A 25,014-nucleotide genomic window follows, 5' to 3' on the forward strand; every position below is an offset into this window, starting at 1 on the left:
ATGGAAATGATATCCAGAAATAAACCATTACATTTATTTATGGTTAACTGATTATCAACATGGAGGCCAGGATAATTCAGTGAGGAAAGAATAGTTTTTTTAATAACTGTGCTTGGAGAACTGGATATCCATATGCAAAAGAATTAAGTTGGATCCTTTCTTTGTGCCATGCACTAAAATTAACTCAAAATTACCAAAGACCTAAATTTAAGAGCTAAAACTATAAACCTCTTAAAGAAACACAGGAGTAAATATTTTTGACTTAGTTAGTCAATGGTTTCTTTCTTTCTTTCTTTTTTTTTTTTTTTAATTTTTTTGGCCACACTGCATTGCACATGGGATCTTAGTTCCGCGACTAGGGATGGAACCCAGGACCCCTGCATTGGAAGCGTGGACTCTTAACCACTGGACCACCAGGAAAGTCCCAGTCAATGGTTTCTTAAATAAGACATCAAAAGCACAACCAACAACAGAAAAAAAAAATAGATAAACTCAACATAAAAATTAAAAACTTGTGCTGCAGGTTCTTAATACCATTAAGAATGTGAGAAGACAACTCATAGAATGTGAAAACTATTCATAAGTCATGTATCTGATATGGGACTTGCACCCAGAATATACATAAGAACTCTTACACCTCAATAATAAAAAGGATAAATAACCATGTTTAACAATGGGCAAATAATCCGAATAGACGTTTTGCCACACAAGATATACAGATGGTCAATAAGCACATGAAAAGATACTCAACATCATTAGTCATTAGGGAATCAAAACTACAATGATATACCACTTCACAACCACTAGGATGGCTATAATAAAAATGACAGACAATAACAATTGTTGGCAAGGATGTAGAGAAATTGGTACCCTCATACATTGCTGGTACATCATGTAAGTGGTACATCTGCTATGGAACACAGTTTGTCAGTTGCTCAAAATGTTAAATATTTAGTTAACATATGACCCAGAAATTCTATTCCTATGTTTATACCTAAGAGAAATGAAAACATAGGTCCACACAAAAACTTGTACATGTATGTTCATAGTAGCATTATTCATAATAGCCCAAAAGTGGAAACAACCCAAATGTCCATAAACTGATGAATGAATAAATAAAATGAGCATATCCATACAATGTAATATCATTTGGCAATAGAAAGGAACAAAGTGCTGATACATGATACAAACACTATGCTAAGTGTGAGAAAACGGTCTCAAAAGACCACATACTGTGCAATTCTGTTTATGTGAAATATTCAGAATAGGCAAATCTGTGGAGACAGAAAATAGACTGATGGCTGCCAGGGCTGAGGCAGTGCTGGGAGAAATGGAGAGTGAGTGCTAATGGCTACAGCGTTTCTTTCCGGGGTAATTAAAATGTGCTAAAATTAGATAGTGGTAATAGTTACTCAACTTAGTGAATATATTAAAAGCCATTGAATTGTATATTTTAAATGAGTGAATTTTATGGTATGTTAATCATATCTTAATAAAGCTTTAAAAAATTCTGATGATAATGAATAAAAAAACTCATTAGTCAAAAAAATATAGTTTATCCATACTATGGAACAGTTGTCAGCAAACTGCAGTCCATGAGTCAAATCTAGCCTGCAGCTTATTTTTGTAAATAAAGTTTTGTTAGAACATAGCCATACCCATTCATTTACCCATCATCTGTAGCTGCTTTTGCAGAGTTGGGTAGTAGTGACAGAGATCACCCGGCCTGTAAAGTCTAAAATAGTTACCATCTGACTCTTTACAGAAAAAGTTTGCCGAATCCTGCTATGGAATAAGAAGTTGTATCTAAAGGGAGTGAGAGAAATCTGTGTTTACCGATATAAATAGATTTCAGAAATTGTGTTAAGTGAAAAAGTTGAGAACAACATATACAATATCATTTATGTGAAAAAGAAAACAAAACAGACATCCAGCCCACTAACAAAAAGTATAGAATTGAATGGGTATGTGAAGTGTTATATAAATCCATGGAACAAGTTCTGGGAAGAGACACAGCAAGCTAACAGTATCTCTAGGAAGAGCATTGAATTTTTGGAATGCTAGTCAAAGTTTACTCTAACCTTATTAAGGTTTTTACAAAGAAAATATATAAAGATATTACATAAATAAAAATATAAATTTAAAATTATAATACATTATAGATATTTTTGGTTTGTTTTTCAGAGCTATGAATGAGCAAGTTTTGTTAGAGGCTGTAAGTATAGTGCTTTCAGTTTGAAATTGTACTTTGTCCTTGACGTTGTTAATAGAGTCTAGAAATTGTCAGGATATGTCAAGAGAGTTTATTCAAGAGAGTTTTATGCATATGTGAGCTGGAAAACTTTGTCTATTCTTTTGATTTTATTAGACTTCATTGTCACTCAGAAACACTTCACTTCTAAAATACTGAACTATAACATCCCACAGTCTTTTTTTTTTTTAACATCTTTATTGGAGTATTATTGCTTTACAATGGTGTGTTAGTTTCTGCTTTATAACAAAGTGAATCAGCTATACATATTCATATATCCCCATACCTCCTCCCTGTTCCACCGCTCTAGGTGGTCACAAAGCACCAAGCTGATCTCGCTGTGCTATGTGGCTGCTTCCCATTAGCTGTCTGTTTTACATTTGGTAGTGTATATATGTCCATGCCACTCTCTCACTTCGTCCCTGCTTACCCTTCCCCTTCCCCGTGTCCTCAAGTCCATTCTCTACATTTGCGTCTTTATTCCTGTCCTGCCCCTAGGTTCTTCAGAAGCATTTTTTTTCTTTTTTTTTTTAGATACCATATATATGAGTTAGCATACGGTATTTGTTTTTCTCTTTCTGACTTACTTCACTCTGTATGAGACTCTAGGTCCATCCACCTCACTACAAGTAACTCAATTTAATTTCTTTTTATGGCTGAGTAATATTCCATTCCCACAGTCTTTTGAAATTCCATTATCACTGATAGTTCCTTTGCCTCTTTCAGCACCAATTATAACTTCACTATGCAGATTAATACCAATGGTTCATTATTTTTATGAGTTAATGAAGACTTTCTTACTTTAATAAATAAGTGCCCAAATAACCTCTCTATATTGATATGTTTGCTTTTCATTATTAATGAAGTTATAATATTTCTTTTAGAAAAACACACAGATTCAAAGTGACCTCCAAGTGTTGTCAGAGGAGAAACTGATGCTGGAAAATGAACTACAAAAGTTGAAGAGTACAGAGGTTAGTTAATTTTAGTGTCTGAAAATGGCATACATACCAGTATTAATAATTGGTAGCAGCTGTGCTTTAAAAAAATAAGATAATGCTATATTCTAAATTAACATATATTTTTAAAAATTTATTTATTTATTTTATATTTATTTTTGGCTGCATTGGGTCTTTGTTACTGCATGCAGGCTTTCTCTAGTTCCGGCGAGTGGGGGCTACTCTTAGTTGCGGTGTGTGGGCTTCTCATTGCGGTGGCTTCTCTTGTTGCAGAGCACGGGCTCTAGGTGTGTGGGCTTCAGTAGTTGTGGCACGCGGGCTCAGTAGTTGTGGCTTGTAGGCTCTAGCGTGCAGGCTCAGTAGTTGTGGCACACGGGCTTAGCTGCTCTGCGGCATGTGGGATCTTCCCGGACCAGGGCTCGAACCCGTGTCCCCTGCATTGGCAGGCAGATTCTTAACCACTGCTCCACCAAGGAAGTCCTAAATTACCATATTAACTATCAAAACTGAAAGGATGCTATGAAAAGCAGACACAAAATTGAAACATTCTGAAAGGTATTTCTAAGCCAAATATTTAACTTTATTAAAATATCAATAAATGAGGTTTTCAAACGTATTTTAAATGCATTTTATTGTATTCTTTGCAACTGTGTAATGTGTGTGTCCCAGTTCACTCTTACCACATAGAGTGAATAGAAATACCAAGGATAGAATTTGTTTCCTTTTTTTTTCCTCCTCCTCTGCCATTTTTATATAGCTTATAAATTCAAACTATACACAATGAAGTCAAATGGTGGATTGGAAGCAAATTTTTATTAACTACATAAAAATATAAGATGTATGTTTTGACACAAAATTAACATAGAATGAAGAAAAATACTCTTGAATCTACTAATGTTGGTTACTTGGTATTTCCTCCTTAGTAGAGGAGGAAGCAGAATTAGTACCAGATTTGCTACTTAATCAGTTACAGAAGCAGTGATCCTACATAAGTGTCAAATATAAGGCCAGGGCTGTCACATAAGTTCAATTAGGAATAGTTTCATCTAGGTATAGTTCCCAGTAGGAATAAAAATAAAAAAAGAAAATAAAAATAAAGCAGTAAATTGTCATAGTAAATAATTGAATAGTCTGGCCAAGTGTAAGAATTCAACACTTAATCATGCACTGTTAGATCCACATTCAAAATCTTTGGAGCTTCATACATGACTTGAAAATGTTGCAGCAGTTTCTGGTTTTACTTTCTTGTACTGTTTCTTTAGATTTTGCATGTGAAAACCTAAAGAAGTATGGAAGTGTGAATGAGAAATGTGGAAGGAGCATTACTGCATATATAGTAGCAATATTATATCCACACAAAGGTGGTGACCAAGGGATCTGAGAGATAGCCTGTTTTCAGAGAAGGGGATGGTAGGAAGAGAATAATGGCTACAGAATTATGTTGAAGTCAGGATTTCTAATAACAGCTATATCAGTTTTCTTCCAGAGTAAGCTCGCTTTCCTAACTGATATTATCTCTTAATAATTTTATTTTCATAGGCAACCAACTTTAGTAATCAAGAGCCATGTCTGCCAAATGTTAATGTGTGTCAGTTAAGGGTTTTATTTTACTTTTTGTAAGCAGGAGAAGCTGACACTATTTAAAGCAAGAAATTTATTGGATGGCTAGTAGGGTAACTCAAAGAATTGAGGGAAAATTGAACAGCATGTTTGGTGAGAGATAGAACCAGGACAACTCTTAGAGTTAAAATAACAGAAATTCATGGATAGCCACTACTTCTGTCCTTTCAGGGAAATTTTAGAGAGGGAGTTTATGACTGTTTTCTTCCCATCCCTTTGGATACTGGTTCTGGAATTACTAAGCTCCACTACCTCCCTTCCACAATGTCAATTTTTAGATGATTGTATCTTACTGGCCTTGCTTGGGGTCAGATGTCACCAAGACAGTTTGAGATGAGGGAGTTGAAGAACACTTCTAAATCTGGTGCTGTTTCTTAACAGAATGGAAAAAGGATACTGGGCACAAATATCTGGTGTCCACTGTACTTGGTAATGTTTCCCTAATTAATATCTTAGCCATTTACTTATTTCAGGTGTCAGAAAAGTTTAAAGGCCAAGATAAGTATTTTAGGTTTTGGAGAGCATAGGGTCTATGTTGTAACTACTCAGGTCTGCTTCTGTGATATGAAAATAGCCACAGAAAATACATAACTGAATGACCATGGCTGTGTTGCAATAAAATATTATTTACAAAACAGGCAGCAGGGCAGATTTGGCCTACACTTTGCTGACTCCTTATTTTTTTTTTTTGAATTTTACTTTATTTTTTTAAAATACAGCAGGTTCTTATTAGTTATCTATTTTATGCATATTAGTCTATATATGTCAATCCCAATCTCCCAGTTCATCCCACCAACACCACCACCACCCCAACCCTCCGCTTTCCGCCCTTGGTGTCCATACGTTTGTTCTCTACATCTGTGTCTCTATTTCTGCCTTGCAAACAGGTTCATCTGTACCATTCTTCTAGATTCCACATACATGTGTTAATACACGATATTTGTTTTTCCCATTCTGACTTACTTCACTATGTATGACAGTCTCTAGGTCCATCCACGTCTCTACAAATGACCCAATTTCATTCCTTTTATGGCTGAGTAATATTCCATTGTATATATGTACCACATCTTCTTTATCCATTCATCTGTCAGTGGGCATTTAGGTTACTTCCATGACCTGGCTATTGTAAATAGTGCTGCAATGAACACTGGGGTGTAAGTGTGTTTTTGAATTATGGTTTTCTCAGGGTATATGCCCAGTAGTGGGATTGCTGGGTCATATGGTAATTCTATTTTTAGTTTTTTAAGGAATCTCCATCCTGTTCTCCATAGTGGCTGTATCAATTTACATTCCCACCAACAGTGCAAGAGGGTTCCCTTTTCTCCACACCCTCTCCAGCGTTTGTTGTTTGTAGATTTTCTGATGATGCCCATTCTAACTGGTGTGAGGTGATACCTCATTGTAGTTTTGATTTGCATTTCTCTAATAATTAGTGATGTTGAGCAGCTTTTCATGTGCCTCTTGGCCATCTGTCTTAGACATGTCTTCTCTGGAGAAGACACGTCTTCTCTGGAGAAATGTCTATTTAGGTCTTCAGCCCATTTTTGGATTGGGTCGTTTGTTTTTTTAATATTGAGCTGCATGAGCTGCTTGTATATTTTGGACATTAATCCTTTGTCTGTTGGTTCATTTGCAAATATTTTCTCCCATTTTGAGGGTTGTCTTCTCGTCTTGTTTATAGTTTCCTTTGCTGTGCAGAAGCTTTTAAGTTTCATTAGGTCCCATTTGTTTATTTTTGTTTTTATTTCCATTACTCTAGTGGATGGGTCAAAAAAGATCTTGCAGTGATTTATGTCAAAGAGTGTTCTTCCTACGTTTTCTTCTAAGAGTTTTATAGTGTCCGGTCTTATATTTAGGTCTTTAATCCATTTTGAGTTTATTTTTGTGTATGGTGTTAGGGAGGGTTCTAATTTCATTCTTTTACTTGTAACTCTCCAGTTTTCCCAGCACCATCTATTGAAGAGACTGTCTTTTCTCCATTGTATATCCTTGCCTCCTTTGTCACAAATGAGTTGACCATAAGTGCATGGGTTTATCTCTGGGCTTTCTATCCTGTGCCATTGATCTGTATTTCTGTTTTTGTGCCAGTGCCATATTGTCTTGATTACTGTAGCTTTGTAGTATAGTCTGAAGTCAGGGAGTCTGATTCCTCTAGCTCTGTTTTTTTCCCTCAAGATTGCTTTGGCTATTCGGGGTCTTTTGTGTCTCCATACAAATTTTAAGATTTTTTGTTCTAGTTTTCCAAAAGATGCCACTGGTAATTTGATAGGAATTGCATTGAATCTGTAGACTGCTTTGGGTAGTATAGTCATTTTCACAATGTTGATTCTTCCAATCTAAGAACATGGTATATCTCTCCATCTGTTTATGTCATCTTTGATTTCTTTTATCAGTGTCTTACAGTTTTCTGAGTACAGGTCTTTTACCTCCTTAGGTAAGTTTATTCCTAAGTATTTCAGTCTTTTTGTTGCAATGGTGAATGGGATTGTTTCCTTAATTTCTCTTTCTGATCTTTCGTTGTTAGTGTATAGGAATGCAAGAGATTTCTGTGCATTAATTTTGTATCCTGCAACTTTACCAAATTCATTGATTAGCTCTAGTAGTTTTCTGGTGGCATCTTTAGGATTCTCTATGTATAGTATCATGTCATCTGCAAACAATGACAGTTGTACTTCTTCTTTTCCAATTTAGATTCCTTTTATTTCTTTATCTTCTCTGATTGCCGTGGCTAGGGCTTCCAAAACTATGTTGAATAATAGTGGCGAGAGTGGACATCCTTGTCTTGTTCCTTATCTTAGAGGAAATGCTTTCAGTTTTTCACCATTGAGAATGATGTTTGCTGTGGGTTTGTCATATATGGCCTTTATTATGTTGAGGTAGGTTCCCTCTATGCCCACTTTCTGGAGAATTTTTATCATAAAAGGCATTGAATTTTGTCAAAAGCTTTTTCTGCATCTACTGAGATGATCATATGGTTTTTATTCTTCAATTTGTTAATATGCTGTATCACATTGATTGATTTGCATATATTGAGGAATCCTTGCATCCCTGGGATAAATCCCACTTGATCATGGTGTATGATCCTTCTAATGTGTTGTTGGATTCTGTTTGCTAGTATTTTGCTGAGGATTTTTGCATCTGTATTCATCAGTGATATTGGTCTGTAATTTTCTTTTCTTGTAGTATCTTTGTCTGGTTTTGATATCAGGGTGATGGTGGCCTTGTAGAATGAGTTTGGGAATGTTCCTTCCTCTTTAATTTTTTGGAAGAGTTTGAGAAGGATGGGTGTTAGCTCTTCTCTAAATAGAACTCACCTGTGAAGCCATCTGGTCCTGGACTTTTGTTTGTTGGAAGATTTTTAATCACAGTTTCAATTTCATTACTTGTGATTGGTCTGTTTATATTTTCTGTTTCTTCCTGGTTCAGTCTTGGAAGGTTATGCCTTCTAAGAATTTGTCCATTTCTTCCAGGTCGTCCATTTTATTGGCATAGAGTTGTTCGTAGTAGTGTCGTATGATGCTTTGTATTTCTGCGGTGTCCATTGGAACTTCTTTTTCTTTCTAATTTTATTGATTTGAGTCCTCTCCCTCTTTTTCTTGATGAGTCTGGCTAAAGGTTTATCAATTTTGTTTCTCTTCTCAAAGAACCAGCTTTTAGTTTATTGATCTTTGCTATTGTTTTCCTTGTTTCTGTTTCATTTACTTCTGCTCTGATCTTTATGGTTTCTTTCCTTCTACTAACTTTGGGTTTTGTTTGTTGTTCTTTCTCTAGTTGCTTTAGGTGTAAGGTTAGATTGTTTATTAGAGATTTTTCTTGTCTCTTGAGGTAGGATTGTATAGCTATAAAATTCCCTCTTAAGAACTGCTTTTGCTGTATCCCTTACGTTTTAGGTCATCGTGTTTTTGTTGTCATTTGTCTCTAGGTATTTTTTGACTTCTCTTTGATTTCTTCAGTGATCTCTTGGTTATTTAGTAACGTATTTTTTAGCCTCCATGTGTTTGTGTTTTTTACGTTTTTTTCCCTGTAATTGATTTCTAATCTCAAAGCGTGTGGTTGGAAAAGATACTTGATATAATTTCAATTTTCTTAAATTTACCGAGGCTTGATTTGTGACCCAAGATGTGATCTATCCTGGAGAGTGTTCCTTGTGCATTTGAGAAGAAAGTGTGATCTGCTGTTTTCAGATGGAATGTCCTATAAATATCAGTTAAATCTATCTGGTCTATTGTGTCATTTAAAGCTTGTGTTTCCTTATTCATTTTCTGTCTGGGTGATCTGTCCATTGGCGTAAGTGAGAGGTTAAATTCCCCCGCTATTATTGTGTTACTGTCAGTTTCCTCTTGTATAGCTGTTAGCGTTTGCCTTAAGTATTGAGGTGCTCCTATGCTGGGTGCATATATTATATTTATAATTGTTATATCTCCTTCTTGCATTGATCCCTTGATCATTATGTAGTGTCCTTCCTTGTGTCTTGTAACATTCTTTATTTTAAAGTCTAGTTTTTCTGATATGAGTATTGCTACTCCAGCTTTCTTTTGATTTCCAGTGTCATGGAATATCTTTTTCCATCCCCTCATTTTCAGTCTGTCTTTGTCCCTAGGTCTGAAGTGGGTCTCTTGTAGACAGCATATATATGGGTCTTGTTTTTGTATTCCATTCAGTAAGCCTGTGTCTTTTGGTTGGAGCATTTAATCCATTCACATTTAAGATAATTATCGATATGTATGTTCCTCTTACCATTTTCTTAATTGTTTTGGGTTTGTTTTTGTAGGTCCTTTTCTTCTCTTGTGTTTCCCACTTAGAGAAGTTCCTTTAGCATTTGTTGTAGAGCTGGTTTGGTGGTGCTGAATTCTCTTAGCTTTTGCTTGTCTGCAAAGCTTTTAATTTCTCCATCGAATCTGAATAAGATCCTTGCCGGGTAGAGTAATCTTGGTTCTTCTCTTTCATTACTTTAAATATATTGTGCCACTCCGTACTGGCTTGTAGAGTTTATTCTGAGAAATCAGCTGTTAACCTTATGGGAGTTCCCTTCTATGTTATTTGTCGTTTTTCCCTTGTTGCTTTTAATAATTTTTCTGTGTCTTTAATTTTTGCCAATTTGATTACTATGTGTCTCGGCGTGTTTCTCCTTGGGTTTATCCTGCCTGGGACTTTCTGCGCTTCCTGGACTTGGGTGGCTATTTCCTTTCCCATGTTAGGGAAGTTTTCAAATGTAATCTCTTCAAATATTTTCTCAGGTCCGTTCTCTCTCTCTTCTCCTTCTGGGACCCCTATAATGTGAATGTTGGTGTGTTTAATGTTGTCCCAGAGATCTCTTAGGCTGTCTTCATTTCTTTTCATTCTTTTTTCTTTTGTCTGTTCCACGGCAGTGAATTCCACCATTCTGTCTTCCAGGTCACTTATCCGTTCTTCTGCCTAAGTTATTTTGCTATTGATTCCTTCTAGTGTGTTTTTCATTTCATTTATTATATTGTTCATCTCTGTTTGTTCTTTAATTCTTCTAGGTGTTTGTTCTTTAATTCTTCTAGGCCTTTGTTAAACATGTCTTGCATTCTTCTCAATCTTTGCCTCCATTCTGTTTCCGAGGTCCTGGATCGTCTTCACTATCATTATTCTGAATTCTGTTTTCTGGAAGGTTGCCTATCTCCACTTCATTTAGTTGTTTTTCTCGGGTTTTATCTTGTCCCTTCATCTGGTACATAGTCCTCTGTGTTTTCATTTTGTCTGTCTTTCTGTGGATGTGGTTTTTGTTCCACAGGCTGCAGGACTGTAGTTCTTCTTGCTTCTACTGTCTGCCCTCTGGTGGATGAGGCTATCTAAGAAGCTTGTGTAAGCTTCCTGATGGGAGGGACTCCTGCCAATTTTTTTATGGCATCTTCATCAGTACACAGGGCAAAGGCTGGGAAAATAATAGGAGAGCTGTGACTGTACCTGCAGCTCCCCTTGCCTCTGCAGAGTGCCAACCACAGTTACATTAGCCTGACTCCTTATTTATTCCACTTCTGCCATCACCTGGCTTTCTACTATAGCTTCCTAAATAGGAACTCCTAGATATATATATTTTGGTATGCTATTGCTAGAAAATATTACTGCATAAAAAGATTTGTTTCTGTTCTTTCTATTCTGTTCTATTGGCCTTGTGTATTCCTACACCAATGCCTGAGATCTTTAATGATTATATATTTATAGTAAGTCCTGGTATTTTGTGGGCAAGTTAACCCACCTTGTTATATATGAGAATTTATTTGTTCTTGGTCTTTGCACTTTCTTGTAAATTTTAGAGTTAATTTGTCAAATTCTACTATTGCACTCAAGCTGTACATCAAATTTGAGAGATTTACATATAGGATATCAAGATACATCTTTTTGTTTACAAACATTAAATGTCTCAATTTTGGAAAGTTTTGTAATGCTTACAATCAGTGTTTATGATTTTCTTCATAAAGCTCTTATTCATTTTTGTTAGGTTAATCTTAGGTACTTTGTATTTTTATGCTATGTTATTTGTATCTTTTAAAATATTTTAAAGCTATTGCTAGAGAAATGTAACAAATTTTTGTATATTGAATTTTCCATCTACAAACCTAGATACACTATCATAATGGTTAGATTTTTATTTCCTACTTGCATAATTGAAGTATCTGTAAATGATAGCCTAAAGTTTCTTGCTTTCCAATTTGTAATACTTTCTTCTTCTTGCCTTGCTACACTGGGAAAGACCTCTAGAATAATATTGAATAGACATTATGAAAGCAGGCATTTTTTCTTTGTTCCTGATATTAAGGGGAATGTTTTCTTGTTTCTTGTGATTAGTCAGCCTGCCTTTCTGTCTCTCTTTCTCTTTCAAAACCATGTATCAGGTTAAAGGTTTTTCCTCTTCTCATAATATTTCTTCATGAATATATTTTTTTTATGCTCCATAAAATTCTTCCAGCCTCTGCCCACTATTGCCTTATTTCAAAGCCATTTCCATAGTTTTAGTTATGTGTTGCAACAGCACCCTACTTTCAGGTAGCAAAATCTGTATTACTTTTAAATTTGCTGCTCAGTGGGTTGCTTTATTGGCTGCTTTAGGGTTTACAGTCTTGTTTTTAACTTACTGTAGTCTCTATTCAAATGACATTGAACCACTTCATGTATAAGAATCTTAAAACATACTTTCATTTGTCCCTTTCTGGCCTTTGTGCAATTTTTTTAATACATTTTACTGCACAACTGTAAACTGCACAACACGTTATTAATTTTGCTGTAAAATATTACCTTTTATAGAGATTTAAATAACAAGAAAACAGTCTTTATATTTACCCACATAATTATCATTTATGGTATTCTTCTTTGTGTATTTTCTTATTTCTATCTGGTATCATTTTTCTTTTCCTTGAAGGATTCTTTATCTTTTTTGTTGTGCAGGGCTGCTGCTGCTGAATTCTTTCACCTCTTTGATTTCCAGACAAAAAAAATTTCTTTTGCCATCAGTTTTGAAAGATATTTTTCCTGGGTAAAGAATTCTAGGTTGAGTGGTTTAAAGATATTGCTCCTTTGTCTTCAGGCTTGCATTATTTCTTACAAGAAATCTGTTTTCTTCTTTATTCTTGTGTGTATTCTGCTTTTCTCCTCTGTCTGCTTTTAAGATTTTCTTTTTATTGCTGCTTTTAAATAATTTGATTATGATGTGTCTTGGGGGGTAGTTTTCCTTGTGCTGTTGTGGATTTGTGGATATACAGTTTTCATCAAAGTTGAAAAAAATTGGCCATTATTTCTTCAAATAGTTATTCTCTTTTCCCACCCCTTCTCTCCATGAATTCCAACTGTAAGTATATTAATCCACTTGAAGTTGTCCCACAACTCACTGATCATCTGTTTGTTATTTTTTAGTCTTTTTTCCCTTTCGTTATTTTAGTATGTTTTGATTGCCAGTATATTAGATTTTTCTAAATAGGAAACATGTACCAAAACTCGTGTTTAAACTGGAAAATTATTTGGCGACCTTAACAATTCTCATTAAAAATGTATTATTATACTTATTTTCTATATTTTATAGGAATTGTTACATTTGGTGTTTAATTTGTGAGAAGAACTTTGCTACAGTGAATTTGGTATCTGTTGGAGGTTGTGGTCTGAAATAGGAAATGATCTCCCAATACCTAATAGTGTCTATTATTAAGCTCATCTAAAATTTTCAATAATCTAATTGTCAATTTTTTTCTATACTTTATTGTAGAAAATAATCCAGTACTACATAGTAGTTCAAGAATACTTAAAACCTGTGGTCAGTTCTGCTCTAATATTTGTTTTGAAATGCAGATTTGTTACAACGTGACAGGACAGTTTGAGCATAATGTGAATTTTACATTTGCTTATGCACAAATTCATCTGAAAATAGTACTACGTGAACGTAGAAAAACAGCTTCTACAAGCTACCTCGGTTTACCGTGTGTATTGTGTACCACACCAGTCCACATATGGTGTTACAACTTTTGTCCAATTTCAGATAGCCTTCCTTCCCATACTGCATAATAACTCACAAGTTGAAATCTGTTTGATGCTCATTTCCAAAAACAAGCTTCATGTCTTATTCAAGATAAAGAGCTATGTTTCTCGTAGTATGTATTTCTTAATCATTTAACTGTATAAAACTGGATGAATGTTCTTATTAGGTTTTTTTTTTTTTTAATGTATCATCAACAGTTTTTTTGCATTCTGTGCACCTTACCCCATTTTCCCCATATATCCTGCAGTTTTTATCATATGACTTTTCACAGTGAGGTGATTTTCAGGATGTTGTATGCAATGTTATAGCAGAACTGACTGTAACTTGTCAGAGGAATTTAATTGTTTGATATGTATTAGCTTATTTGCAACTTACAGTCTGTAAAGCACTATAACAAACATTCAGCTTATATCATTAATTTGTTTTGCTTTTATTCAGATAATTTCCCTTGAAACATAGTATAGTGATTCTCAAAGTAAAATGGCAATCTTAGTAATGTGTATTATCATGTATTTACCTATAATTTATGGTCTCCTTAACTATTTATTTCTGGCTTATATAAAACTACATAGAAAACAAAGGCTACAAGTGAGCGACAAAAGAAAACTATGAAAATGGAGAAGAAAAAAGACGAAGGAATATCTGAAGATTCAGAAGAGTAAGACATAAAGATACTGTTAATATTTTTTACTTATAAACTTATATTTTCATTTTATACAATTTAGGGTCATATAAACATAACTTATTAACAGGTTTCTAAAAAAGCATAGCATTAACAAATATATAGTTTTATAAGCAGACCAGGATATGATTATGGGAGAAAGCTGAGAAGGGAAGAGCAAAGAACTAAAAATGGGTTAGAGTAGAATAAATCACAAGATATTCAGGAATAGGTAAACAATTAAATACAAATAATTTTAGGGAAAAAAGGATTTACAATGTTTTCTTGATGGTTTAGCTAATGATTTGTAATTTGTATGTTAATCCCTCTCCCCAGTCTGGGCTCTTCCTTTTTACTGTACTTCTTGGTTGTCTTATTTTATTTAAAAAAGTATCTGTTTTTAATGTATATGGGTTATTGTAAAGTGGCCTTACCAAGAGAATATTTTCTTTACTAATATAAAATAATTTGTGCAGTTGGAATTTGCTTGATCAAACCCTAATGTAAATATATAGCTTAACAAAACTATGAATTCGTACTTTATAGAGTTCCACAAATTCTGAAAAGAAATTCATCAGACAAATGGCCTTTTCTTGAGAGAAGAAAAGATGACCAGAGAAGAAAAAATGACCAATGTACTTTGGAAATCCTTTTCCCATCTCAACGTACCATATTTTAATCATACCAATGAGATGTCAGTTTGAGAAATGTTATTCAATTATTTATCATTTAACCTTTATGAATTTTATGGCTTTTAAAAATATGAATTTCTTATGAAATTTTACTTTCTTTTTTATTCAAGTATAATTGGCTTATTATATTAGTTACAGGTATATGACACAGTAATTCGATATTGTAATACATTACAAAATGATCACCATGATAAGTCTATCTGTCACCACACAAAGTTATTATGATGTTAATGACTATATTCCCTATGCTATACATTACATCCCCATGACTTATTGATTTTATAACTGGCATTTTGTATTTCTTTATCTCCCTTACCTATTTTAATTATCCCCCTTCCCTCCTCCCCTCTGGAAACCACCAGTTTGTTCTCTGTACCTATGAGTTTGCTTCTGTTTTGCTATGTTTGTTCATTTGTTTTTTAGATTACATATGTAAGTGAAATCATACAGTATTTGTCTTTCTTTGTCTGACAATCCATGTTGTCACAGATGGCAAGATTTCATTCTTTTTTTTTTTTTTTTAATTTTTATTTATTTATTTATTTTATTTATGGCTGTGTTGGGTCTTCGTTTCTGTGCGAGGGCTTGCTCTAGTTGCATCAAGCGGGGGCCACTCTTCATCGCGGTGCGCGGGCCTCTCACTATCGCAGCCTCTCTTGTTGTGGAGCACAGGCTCCAGACACGCAAGCTCAGTAATTGTGGCCCACGGGCCCAGCCGCTCCACGGCATGTGGGATCTTCCCAGACCAGGGCTCGAACCCGTGTCCCCTGCATTGGCAGGCAGACTCTCAACCACTGCGCCACCAGGGAAGCCCCATTCTTTTTTATGGTTGAGTTATATTGCGTCATATATATAGTATCTATATCTATATCTGTATATACACACATACATACCACATCTTCTTTATCCATTCGTCTATTGATGGGTACTTAGGTTACTTCCATATCTTGGCATTTATAAATAATGATGCAATGAACATAGGGGTGCATGTATTTTTTTGAGATAGTGTTTTTGTTTTCTTTTAGAAAAATACCCAGAAGTGGACTTGATGGATCATATGGTAGTATTATTTTTAATTGTTTGAAGAACTCCCATACTTTTTTTTATAGTGACTGCACCAATTTACATTTCCACCAACAAAGCACCAAGGGTTCCTTTTTCTCCACATCCTTGCAGCACTTGTTATTTGTTGTCTTTTTGATAATAGCCATTCTGACAGGTGTAAGGTGACATCTCATTGAGGTTTTAATTTGCATTTCCCTGATGATTAGTAATGTTGAGCATCTTTTCATGCACCTGTTGGCCATCTAGACACCTTGTTTGGAAAAATATCTATTCAGGTTCTCTGCCATTTTAAAATCAGATTTTTTGGGTTTTTTGATGTTAAGTTGTAGGAGGTCTTTGTATTTGGATATTAACTCCTTATCAGATGTATCATTTGGAAATATCTTCTCCCATATAGTAGGCTGACTTTTCATTCTGTTGATAGTTTCCTTTGCTGTGCAAAAGCTTTTTTTAGTTTGATGTAGTTCCATTTGTTTATTTTTCCTTTTGTTTCTCTTGCCTGAGGAGACATATACCAAAAATACAGCTAACACCAATGTCAAAGAGTGTACCACTTATGTTACCTTCTAGGAGTTTTACGGTTACAGGCCTTATAGTTAAGTCTTTAATCCACTTTGAGTTTACTTTGGTATATGGTGTGAGAATGTAGTCCAGTTTGATTCTTCTACAATACATGTAGCTGTTCAGTTTTCCCAACATCGTTAATTGAAGAGGCTGCCTTTTTCCCATTGTATATTCTTGCCTCCATTGTCTTAGATTCATTGACCATATATGTATGAATTTATTTCTGGGCTCTCTACTCTGTTTCATTGAACTGTGTGTCTGTTTTTGTCCAGTGCCATACTGTTTTGATTACTATATCTTTGTAGTATAGGTTGAAATCAGGGCACATGATACCTCCAGCTCTGTTCTTTCTCAAGATTGTTTTGGCTATTTGGGGTCTTTTGTGTTACCATAGAAATTTTACAATTATTTGTTCTAGTTCTGTGAAAAATGCCGTTGGTATTTTTATAGAGATTGTACTGAGTCTGTAGATTTCTTTTGGTAGTATGTCATTTTAACAACGTTAATTCTTCCACTCCATAAGCATGGAATATTTTTCCATTTGTTAATGTTATTTTTAATTTCTTTTATCACTTTCTTACAGGTTTCCAGGTTCCAGTCTTTTACCTCCTCAGTTAGATTTATCCCTAAGTACTTTATTCTTTTTGATACAATTATGAGTGGGATTGTTTTCTTAATTTCTCTTTCTGATAGTTTGTTGTTAGTGTGTGAAACCCAAGAGATTTCTGTATATTAATTTTGTATCCTGCAACTTTACTGAGTTCACTTGTTATTTCTAATAGTCTTCTTTTGATAGCATCTTTAGGATTTTCTAAATATAGTATCATGTCATGTGCAAACAGTGACAGTTTTATTTTTTTCTTTTCTAATTTGGATTCCTTTTATGTCTCTGTCTTGTCTGATTGCTGTGGCTAGGACTTCAGTTTCAACATTATGTTGAATAAAGGTGATGGGCATCCTTGTCTTATTCTTGATGTTAGAGGAAATGTTTTCAGCTTTTTCTTGTAGAATATGATGTTGGCTTTGGGTTTTTCATATAGTACCTTTATTATGTTGAGGTATGTTCCCTCTGTATCTACTTTGTTGAGAGTTTTTCTCATAAATGGATTTTGAACTTTGTCAAAAGCTTTTTCTGCATCTATGAAGATGATCATATGATATTTATTCTTTGTTTTGTTAATATGGTTTATCATGTTAGTTGATTTTTGGATGTCAAATTATCCTTGCAACCATAGTTAGAATCCCACTTGATCATGGTGTATGATCCTTTTAATGTATTGTTGAATTTGGTTTGCTAATATTTTGTTGAGGATTTTTGCATCTATATTTATCAGTAATATTGATCTGTAACTTTCCTTTTTTGTGGTGTCTCTGTCTGGTTTTCATATCAGGGTGATGCTGCCCTCATAGAATGAGTTCAGAGTGTTCCCTCCTCTTTAAATTTTTTGAATAGTTAGAGAAGGGTAAGTGTTAACTCTTTCTTAATGGTTGTTAGAACTCACCTGTGAAGTGATCTGGTCATGGACTTTGGTTCATTGGGAGTTTTTTGATTACTGATTCAATTTCATTTCTGGTAATTACTCTGTTCGTATTTTCTATTTCTTCCTGATTCAGTTTTGGGAAATTGTACATTTCTAGGAATTTATCCATTTTTTCTAGGTTGTCCATTTATTGTATATAATTGTTTTGTACTAATCTCTTATGTATTTCTGTGGTGTCAGTGGTAATTTCTCTTTCATTTTTTATTTTATTTATTTGGGACCGCTCTTTCTTTTTTTCTTGTTTAATCTAGATAAAGTTTTATCAGTTTTGTTTAACTTTTCAAAACCAGCTCATAGTCTCCTTGACCTCTTTTATTATTTCTTTTAGTCTTTATTTGATTTATTTTTGTTCCGATCTGTATTATTTCTTTCCTTTTACTAATTTTGGACTTTATTTCTTCTTCTTTTTCTACTACCTTTAGGTGTAAGGTGAGATTGTTTATTTGAGATTTTGTGTGTTTGTTTCCTGAGGTAGGGTGCCAGATCCTGCCTCATGTGGTGGCTTCTGGCCTGCTGGTGGGCAGGGCTGGGTACCCAGGCTGGGGGTCAGGGGCTCCTTGGGCTAGTGTCAGCCTGCTGGTGAGTGGGTAAGCCCCTGGTACTAATAGTCTAGAGGGAGGATTCCAAAATGGTGCTTGAGAGCACCTTGTCCTCATGGTAGAATGAGCTCCCCAAAATGGGTGCCGCCAGCCTTTGTGTCCCCAAGGGGAGTCCCATTTGCCTCCTACCTCTCCAGGAGGCTCTCCAAAATCAGCAAATGGGTCTGACCCTGGCTCCTTTTAAATTACCGCCCCTACGCTGGGACTCAGAACATGTGAGATTTTGCATGTCCCAGAAGAGTGGGATCTACGTTTCCTATAGCCCTCCTGCTCTCCAATATGCAAGCCCTATTGGCCTTCACAGCCAGATGTTCTTGGGGCTCATCTTCTCAGTGTTGGACCCCTGGGGTAGGGAGTCTGATGTGGAGCTCAGACCCCTCACTCCTTGGGGGAGAACAACTGCAATTGTGATTATCCTCCCATTTGTGGGTCACCTACCCAGGAATGTGGGTCTTCACTATACTGAGTCTTTGCCCCTCCTATCCATCTCATTGTGGTTACTTCTTAATATCTTTACTTATGGACAGTCTTTTCTGGTAGTCTTCATGTCATTCTCATCAATAGTTACTCTGTAAGTAGTTGTAATTTTGGTGTGCCTGTGGGAGGAGGTAAGTTTGGGGTCTTCCTACTCCATCATTTTGGGTGCACCTCTCAAAATTTCATTTCTTTAAAATGGTTTAAGTACTCATCAAGAAAGCAAAGTAGTCATGCAAATATCGTAAAATATCATGATATATTTAAAAACACATTGTTTTTTTCAGGAAGAAGTCTATAGTGAAAGAGCTTAAAGTAAAAGAAGATATGCCTCAAGTCCAGGTAACACAGAATCTCTCTCTGTGCATCTAAATTTGATTAATAAGGCTCTGATAATTGTATGTATAGACAATATTAGTATGTATATGAATATAGGTATGTATGTATGTGTGTTTGTGTGTGTATATGTGTACTAAATTTCTTCCTAAGATACTTCTTTCTTGTCAGTTGACTTTTCTCAGCAAGTTTCAAAAACCAAATGGTGAATTTAGACACATTTACTGTTAAGGTTATGAAAATTACCATAGTTCACTCAATTATAGGCAATATCATGGAGGAAAGAACATCATATTTTGCGTCAGAGCAGACTTACTAGTTAAGTGACATTGGACAAGTCCCTTTAACCTACTTGAACTTCATATTTTTCATCACTAAAATGAGTAAAACAATAGCTGTCCTATCTATTTCAAGAAGGTATAAGAGATGCAAGAAGCAAATAGGAAAAATTTTCAGAGATTGTAAATATAGCCCACTCTTTTTTATGTGATCCAATGAAAAGAATACAAGTAACCCTTTGTTTCATCTTGTCTTTGGTAAACTTTCTTTTGCTACAAGTTAACTTCTTAACCATCACAGCACCATGTCACCCATTTGGTCACTCTTATCCCGTGAGTGGCTGGACTTAAGTGTCCTACAAGTATGTACCTGCATGATTCAAGAATCAAATAACATAAATTTGCAAAGAAAATGAGAGTACTGCTTGAAATACTGAATATAAAATGAACAACTTTATGGTATTAGTTTTCTATTTCTGCATAACAAGTTACCTCACATTTTGCAGCTTAAAACAATTTAAATTGTCTCATAGTTTTGAATGGCTTAGGAGTCTGAGCATGGCTTATCTGTGTCCTATGCTCAAGGCCTCACCATACAGCAGTCAAGGTGTTGGCTAGGCTCTGCTTTTTTTGGCCACTTGGGGTCCTCTTCCAAGCTTAAGTAGATGTGGCAAATTTCAGTTCTGTGCAGTTGTGGGACTGGGGCATTTAGCCATGTGGTCTTCTCCATAAGCAGTTTACTTTATAGCATCTCACTTCTTCTTTAAGGCCAGCAAAGGGTCTCTCTTTCTTGCTAAGAAAGAGTCTCATGCAATATAATATCATGAGAGTGACACCTTATCACCTCAGCTATATAGTTGATCCTTGAACGACATGGAGGTTAGGGATGCCATCCCCTCCCTCACAGTTGAAAATTTGCATACTGCTATCTCTGCCTCAAAAACAAAGGAATTGATAAATGACTCACCAAAGGGCAGGAAGGCAAAGCAGCTTGGATAGAGTCAGGACACAAACCCTAGTTCTTTTGATTCCACATATTGTGATCTCTAATCGAACACACTTTTCCCTATACTTAGTTGATATAAAGATCTGTAAAATGAAAATATAGGTACAATATTCATTGAAAACTATCCTTGTATAAGTGGACCCATGCAGTTCAAACCCATGTTGTTCACAGGTCAAATATATAATGCAGTCTAATAAGGGGATTGGCATCTCATCACTGTGCAATATTCTGTTGGCTAAAAGCAAGTCACAGGTTATATTCACACTAAAAGGAGTGGATTATACAGAGCATAACTTTAGGGATGGGGATCATGGAGGCCATTTTAGAATTCTGCCTACCATACCAGCTGATTTTATATAGAACAGCATTTTGTGTGTGTTTTAAAAACATGTATTATAATTCCATTTTATTATTAATATTATAAGTCTTGAAACTAGTGTTTTAGTTCATTTGGGCCATGTCTTAGTCCCTTCAGACTGCTTTAACAAAATATCAGGGATTGGGTAGCTTATAAACAACAGAAATTTATTTCTAACAGTTCTGGGGGCTAGATGTTCAAAATCAGAGTACCAGCATGATGGGGTGAGGGTCCTCTTCTGGGTTTCAGCATTCTTGTATTCTCATATGGCAGAAGGAGAGCTTTCTCAGGCCCCTTTTATAAGGGCGTTAATCTCATTCATGAGGGCTCTGCCCTCATGACCTAATCACCTCCCGAAGGCTCTGCCTCCTAATATGATCACGGTGGGCATTAGGATTTCAACATAATGAATTTGGGGGCAGGACACAAACATTTGGACCATAGCAGGCTTCTATAACAAAATATTTTAGACTGGGTAGCTTAAATAACAAACATTTATTTCTCACAGTTCTGGAGGTAGGGAAGTCCAAAGATCAAGTCACGAGCAGATTTGGTGTCCAGTGAGAACCTGATTCCTGGTTCATAGATGGCCATATTCTTGCTGTGTCTTTACATGGCAGAAATGGCAAAGGAGCTCTCTAGAATCTCTTTTATAAGGGTGCTAATTCCATTCATGAGAGTACCACCCTCATGACTTATTCATCTCCCAGTGGCTCCACCTCCAAATACCATTACCTTGGGGATTAGATTTCAATATATGAATTTTGGGGGGCACAAGCATTCAATTTGTAGCAGATAGTGTCATTAAAATTTTTTTTTCCTGAATTTAAAGTAAAAATTTTCTGTGTGGGTATAATTTTTTCTGGAGAAGGTCTGTGGATTTAATGAGAATTTTAAAGGAATTTGGGGATTTATCTCCCTCCTCCAAAACTCCATTTTGAACTATCACTGATCTAGACCATTTTACAGAGACCAATAGAAACTAAAATGTGACTTGCTTAGTTTAGAGAACAAATTGGTACTGAAATCTGAACTGCAAACATGGCTCTCTGAATCCTGCTTAGCATTTGCAATTACAGTCGATCCTTGAACAACATGGGTTTGTACTGTGAGGACCCACTTATAGATGGATTTTTTCCAATAAATATGTACTGTAGTACTACACAATCTGTGGTTGGTTGAATCTGCAGGTGTGGAACCATGTATACAAAAGGCCAACTGTAAATTTATATGTGGATTTTCTGTTGGGTGGGTTCCTGTAACCCCCATGTTTTTCAAGGGTCAGTTATTGGGAAAATATATTCAGTTTTGCTTCCTCAGGCAGGCATGGGTATTAGAATCAGTTGGTATTATTATCTATCTGTCCAAGTAAGTATAATGTTTGTAAAAATTTTTAATAAGTCATGTAAAGCTATATTTTAGTTTTTTTACATGACGTAGTTTTTTTATTAGTTCATTAGTTAGGGTATGGATTGGATTTTGCAGTCAGGGAGAACAATTAGAGAGTTTTTGCAATAATATAACTCAGTGATAAACTAGTTAATTATAAGTTAAATGTATTAAGATAGAAATATAAATAGTATTTCTTATAATGCAAATTTTACTGTTGCCAAATGGAAAGATTTAATTTTATAAAAATATTAATCCCTTAAAATTAATAAATGTACTGCATTTCTAGTCAGAATTCAAAAAGGACTTTTTTAAAAGGGAGAAATAATTTGAAGATTATGTAGAATTTACCTGTAAAATTACCTAGGAGCCTTTTAAAAAATGGTAGCTCTTTGACCAGTTTCCAAATTCCTTTTGAGATTATTGGTGCATCTATTTTTGTAGTTTATATTTTCATATAAATTTATCCATTTCTAATGGTTTTTCAAGTGTACTGCTTGAATTTTATGTTATATGTTTTTTTTTCTGTATCTCTCTTTCTAACCTCTTTTTCCATTTACAGAAGTATTTGGGTTTTTTTTTTCCTTTCCTTTTAATCAGGTTTGTCAGGGGATTATAATTTTTATATAAAAATAGGTTTGGAGTTTCACTTAGCTATTTTACTGTTTTATTTCTTATTGCTGTTACTGTTTGTTTTCTACTTAATTACTCTAACCTTTATTGTTATTAATTTCTTCTACCACTTTTTGTCTTTGGTTTATTTTTAGTTTCTTTTCAAATCTGTATTAGTTATACAGGTAGTTTATTTATTTTTACATTTGGTTAATTACAGTAAACAATATTGAGGCTACACATTTTTCACTGAATACAACTTCATTTGTATTTTATAGGTGTTTGAGTTTTTCCTTGTTTCACAAAAATGTTTTTAGTTCATCTTTTCATTGTTGGTTTACCTTTTTATAGAATTAACATCAGAAAATAGTACATGGAAAGTCCATACTTTTTGAAAGTTTTAAAAGGTATTTTTTGTGATCAAGTGCATATGTTTATTTCAGTTTTCTATTACTCTATAACAAAGTACACCAATATTTAGAGGTTTACTACACCAATAGTTAATTATTTCTCATTGATTTTTGGGTTGGCTAGGCTTACTGGGATGATTCTTCTACTCCATGTTGTACTGGGGTCACTCATGTAGCTTCATCCAGCTTTAGAATGTTTAAGATGGCTTCCTCAAATGTCTGGTGGTAAGTGGAATGGCTAAGGACTGAATCTTTCTCTCATGTGGTTGATCATCATTTAGTAGTCAAGCCCACGTATCATTACATGGAAGCTGGACTCCAATAGGTCAAAAGAAGCTGCAAGACCTTTTAAGACCTGCGCTCAAAAGCCTTAGAACATAATTTCCCCACATTTTACTGGTTAGGGGCCAGCCCAGACTCAAAGGGAGGGAAAACATATTCTACTTTTTGATGGGAGAAAGGGCATATGTAGGTAGGGGTGGTACAAATTATAGATGGTCATTTTTGGAAATAGTCTATGATAGTCTTCCCTCTGGCTACATGTTAATATTTCTCCCACATGCAAAATGTACTCACCTCTTCCTTCTAAAATCTCATTACATTATAGTTTTATCTTGAAGTCTAAGATCTTATCATCTATGCCAGGTCTAGATATGGATGAGGCTTCTTGGCACAGCTCCTTTTGACCTGGAGATGTGTTATCTAAAAAGGCAAGTGGTGCAATCACTGTGCAAAACAGTATGAAGGTTCCTCATAAGACTAAAAATAGAACTGCCATATGATCCAGCAATTCCACTCCTGGGTATATATTCAAAGGAAACAGGAATATTAATTTAAAAGATACATGCACCCCTGTGTTCATAGTAGCATTATTTACAATAGCCAAAATATGGAAACAACCTAAGTGTCCATCAACAGATGAATAGATATTATTGATATATATATATCAATAATATATATATGTACGTGGTATATATATATATGTGTGTATGTGTATATATATATATATATATATATTTATATATAATGGAATACTACTCAACCATAAAAAAGGAATGAAATTTTGCCATTTGCAACAACATAGATGGACCTGAAGAGTATTATGCTTAGTGAAATAAGTCAGACAGGGAAGACAAATACTGTATGTTACCATATATATTGGAAATCTAAAAAATAAAATAAATAAATATAACAAAACAGAAAAAAGACTCACAGATATAGAGAAAAAACTAGTGTTTACCAGTGGGGAGAGGGAAACAGTGGGGGGCAACATAGGGGTAGCAGATTGAGAGTTACAAACTACTGTGTACGAAATACATAAGATACAAGGATATATTGTACAGCACAGGAAACGTAGCAGAAAAAAATAAATAAAAAGGCAATTTATTGTATTTTTACCACCCGCCAACACATGCCTAACATATTACTGGGAAAAGAATAAGATGACTGCAAGAGACACTATTATTCAAAGAGGGGAAAACAAAGCACATGATTCAGGGCAATTCTGAAATCCAACCAGACAATTGTCACTAGTTCTCTTGACTCTCAGGGTGGGGAATGTACCTAGATTAGGGTCTAGTTTTGCTTCCTGGGAATGATTTCCTAATTCATTGTTGTAAGTAGCCCTTGATTTTATGGTATGGTACACTGAATCCACTGTCTGACTCATCATTCTTTTTCTGTAAGAAATGACCCATGTTTGCAGTGG

General features: G+C 34.9%; 1 protein-coding gene across 1 annotated transcript in view; it reads left to right on the forward strand.

Moving 5' to 3' along the window:
- Window positions 1–25,014, forward strand: part of CCDC7 (coiled-coil domain containing 7) — a 285,426-nt gene that overhangs the window by 68,976 nt on the left and 191,436 nt on the right. Inside the window, exons 10-13 of the mRNA XM_061181406.1 lie at window positions 2,185–2,215; window positions 3,136–3,225; window positions 13,894–13,979; window positions 19,205–19,259. Of these exons, the coding sequence (XP_061037389.1) occupies window positions 2,185–2,215; window positions 3,136–3,225; window positions 13,894–13,979; window positions 19,205–19,259 (262 nt within the window). The remainder of the gene's footprint in view (window positions 1–2,184; window positions 2,216–3,135; window positions 3,226–13,893; window positions 13,980–19,204; window positions 19,260–25,014) is intronic.

Source organism: Eubalaena glacialis, chromosome 2 (genome assembly GCF_028564815.1).
Source record: "Eubalaena glacialis isolate mEubGla1 chromosome 2, mEubGla1.1.hap2.+ XY, whole genome shotgun sequence".
Taxonomy (NCBI): Eukaryota; Metazoa; Chordata; class Mammalia; order Artiodactyla; family Balaenidae; genus Eubalaena; species Eubalaena glacialis.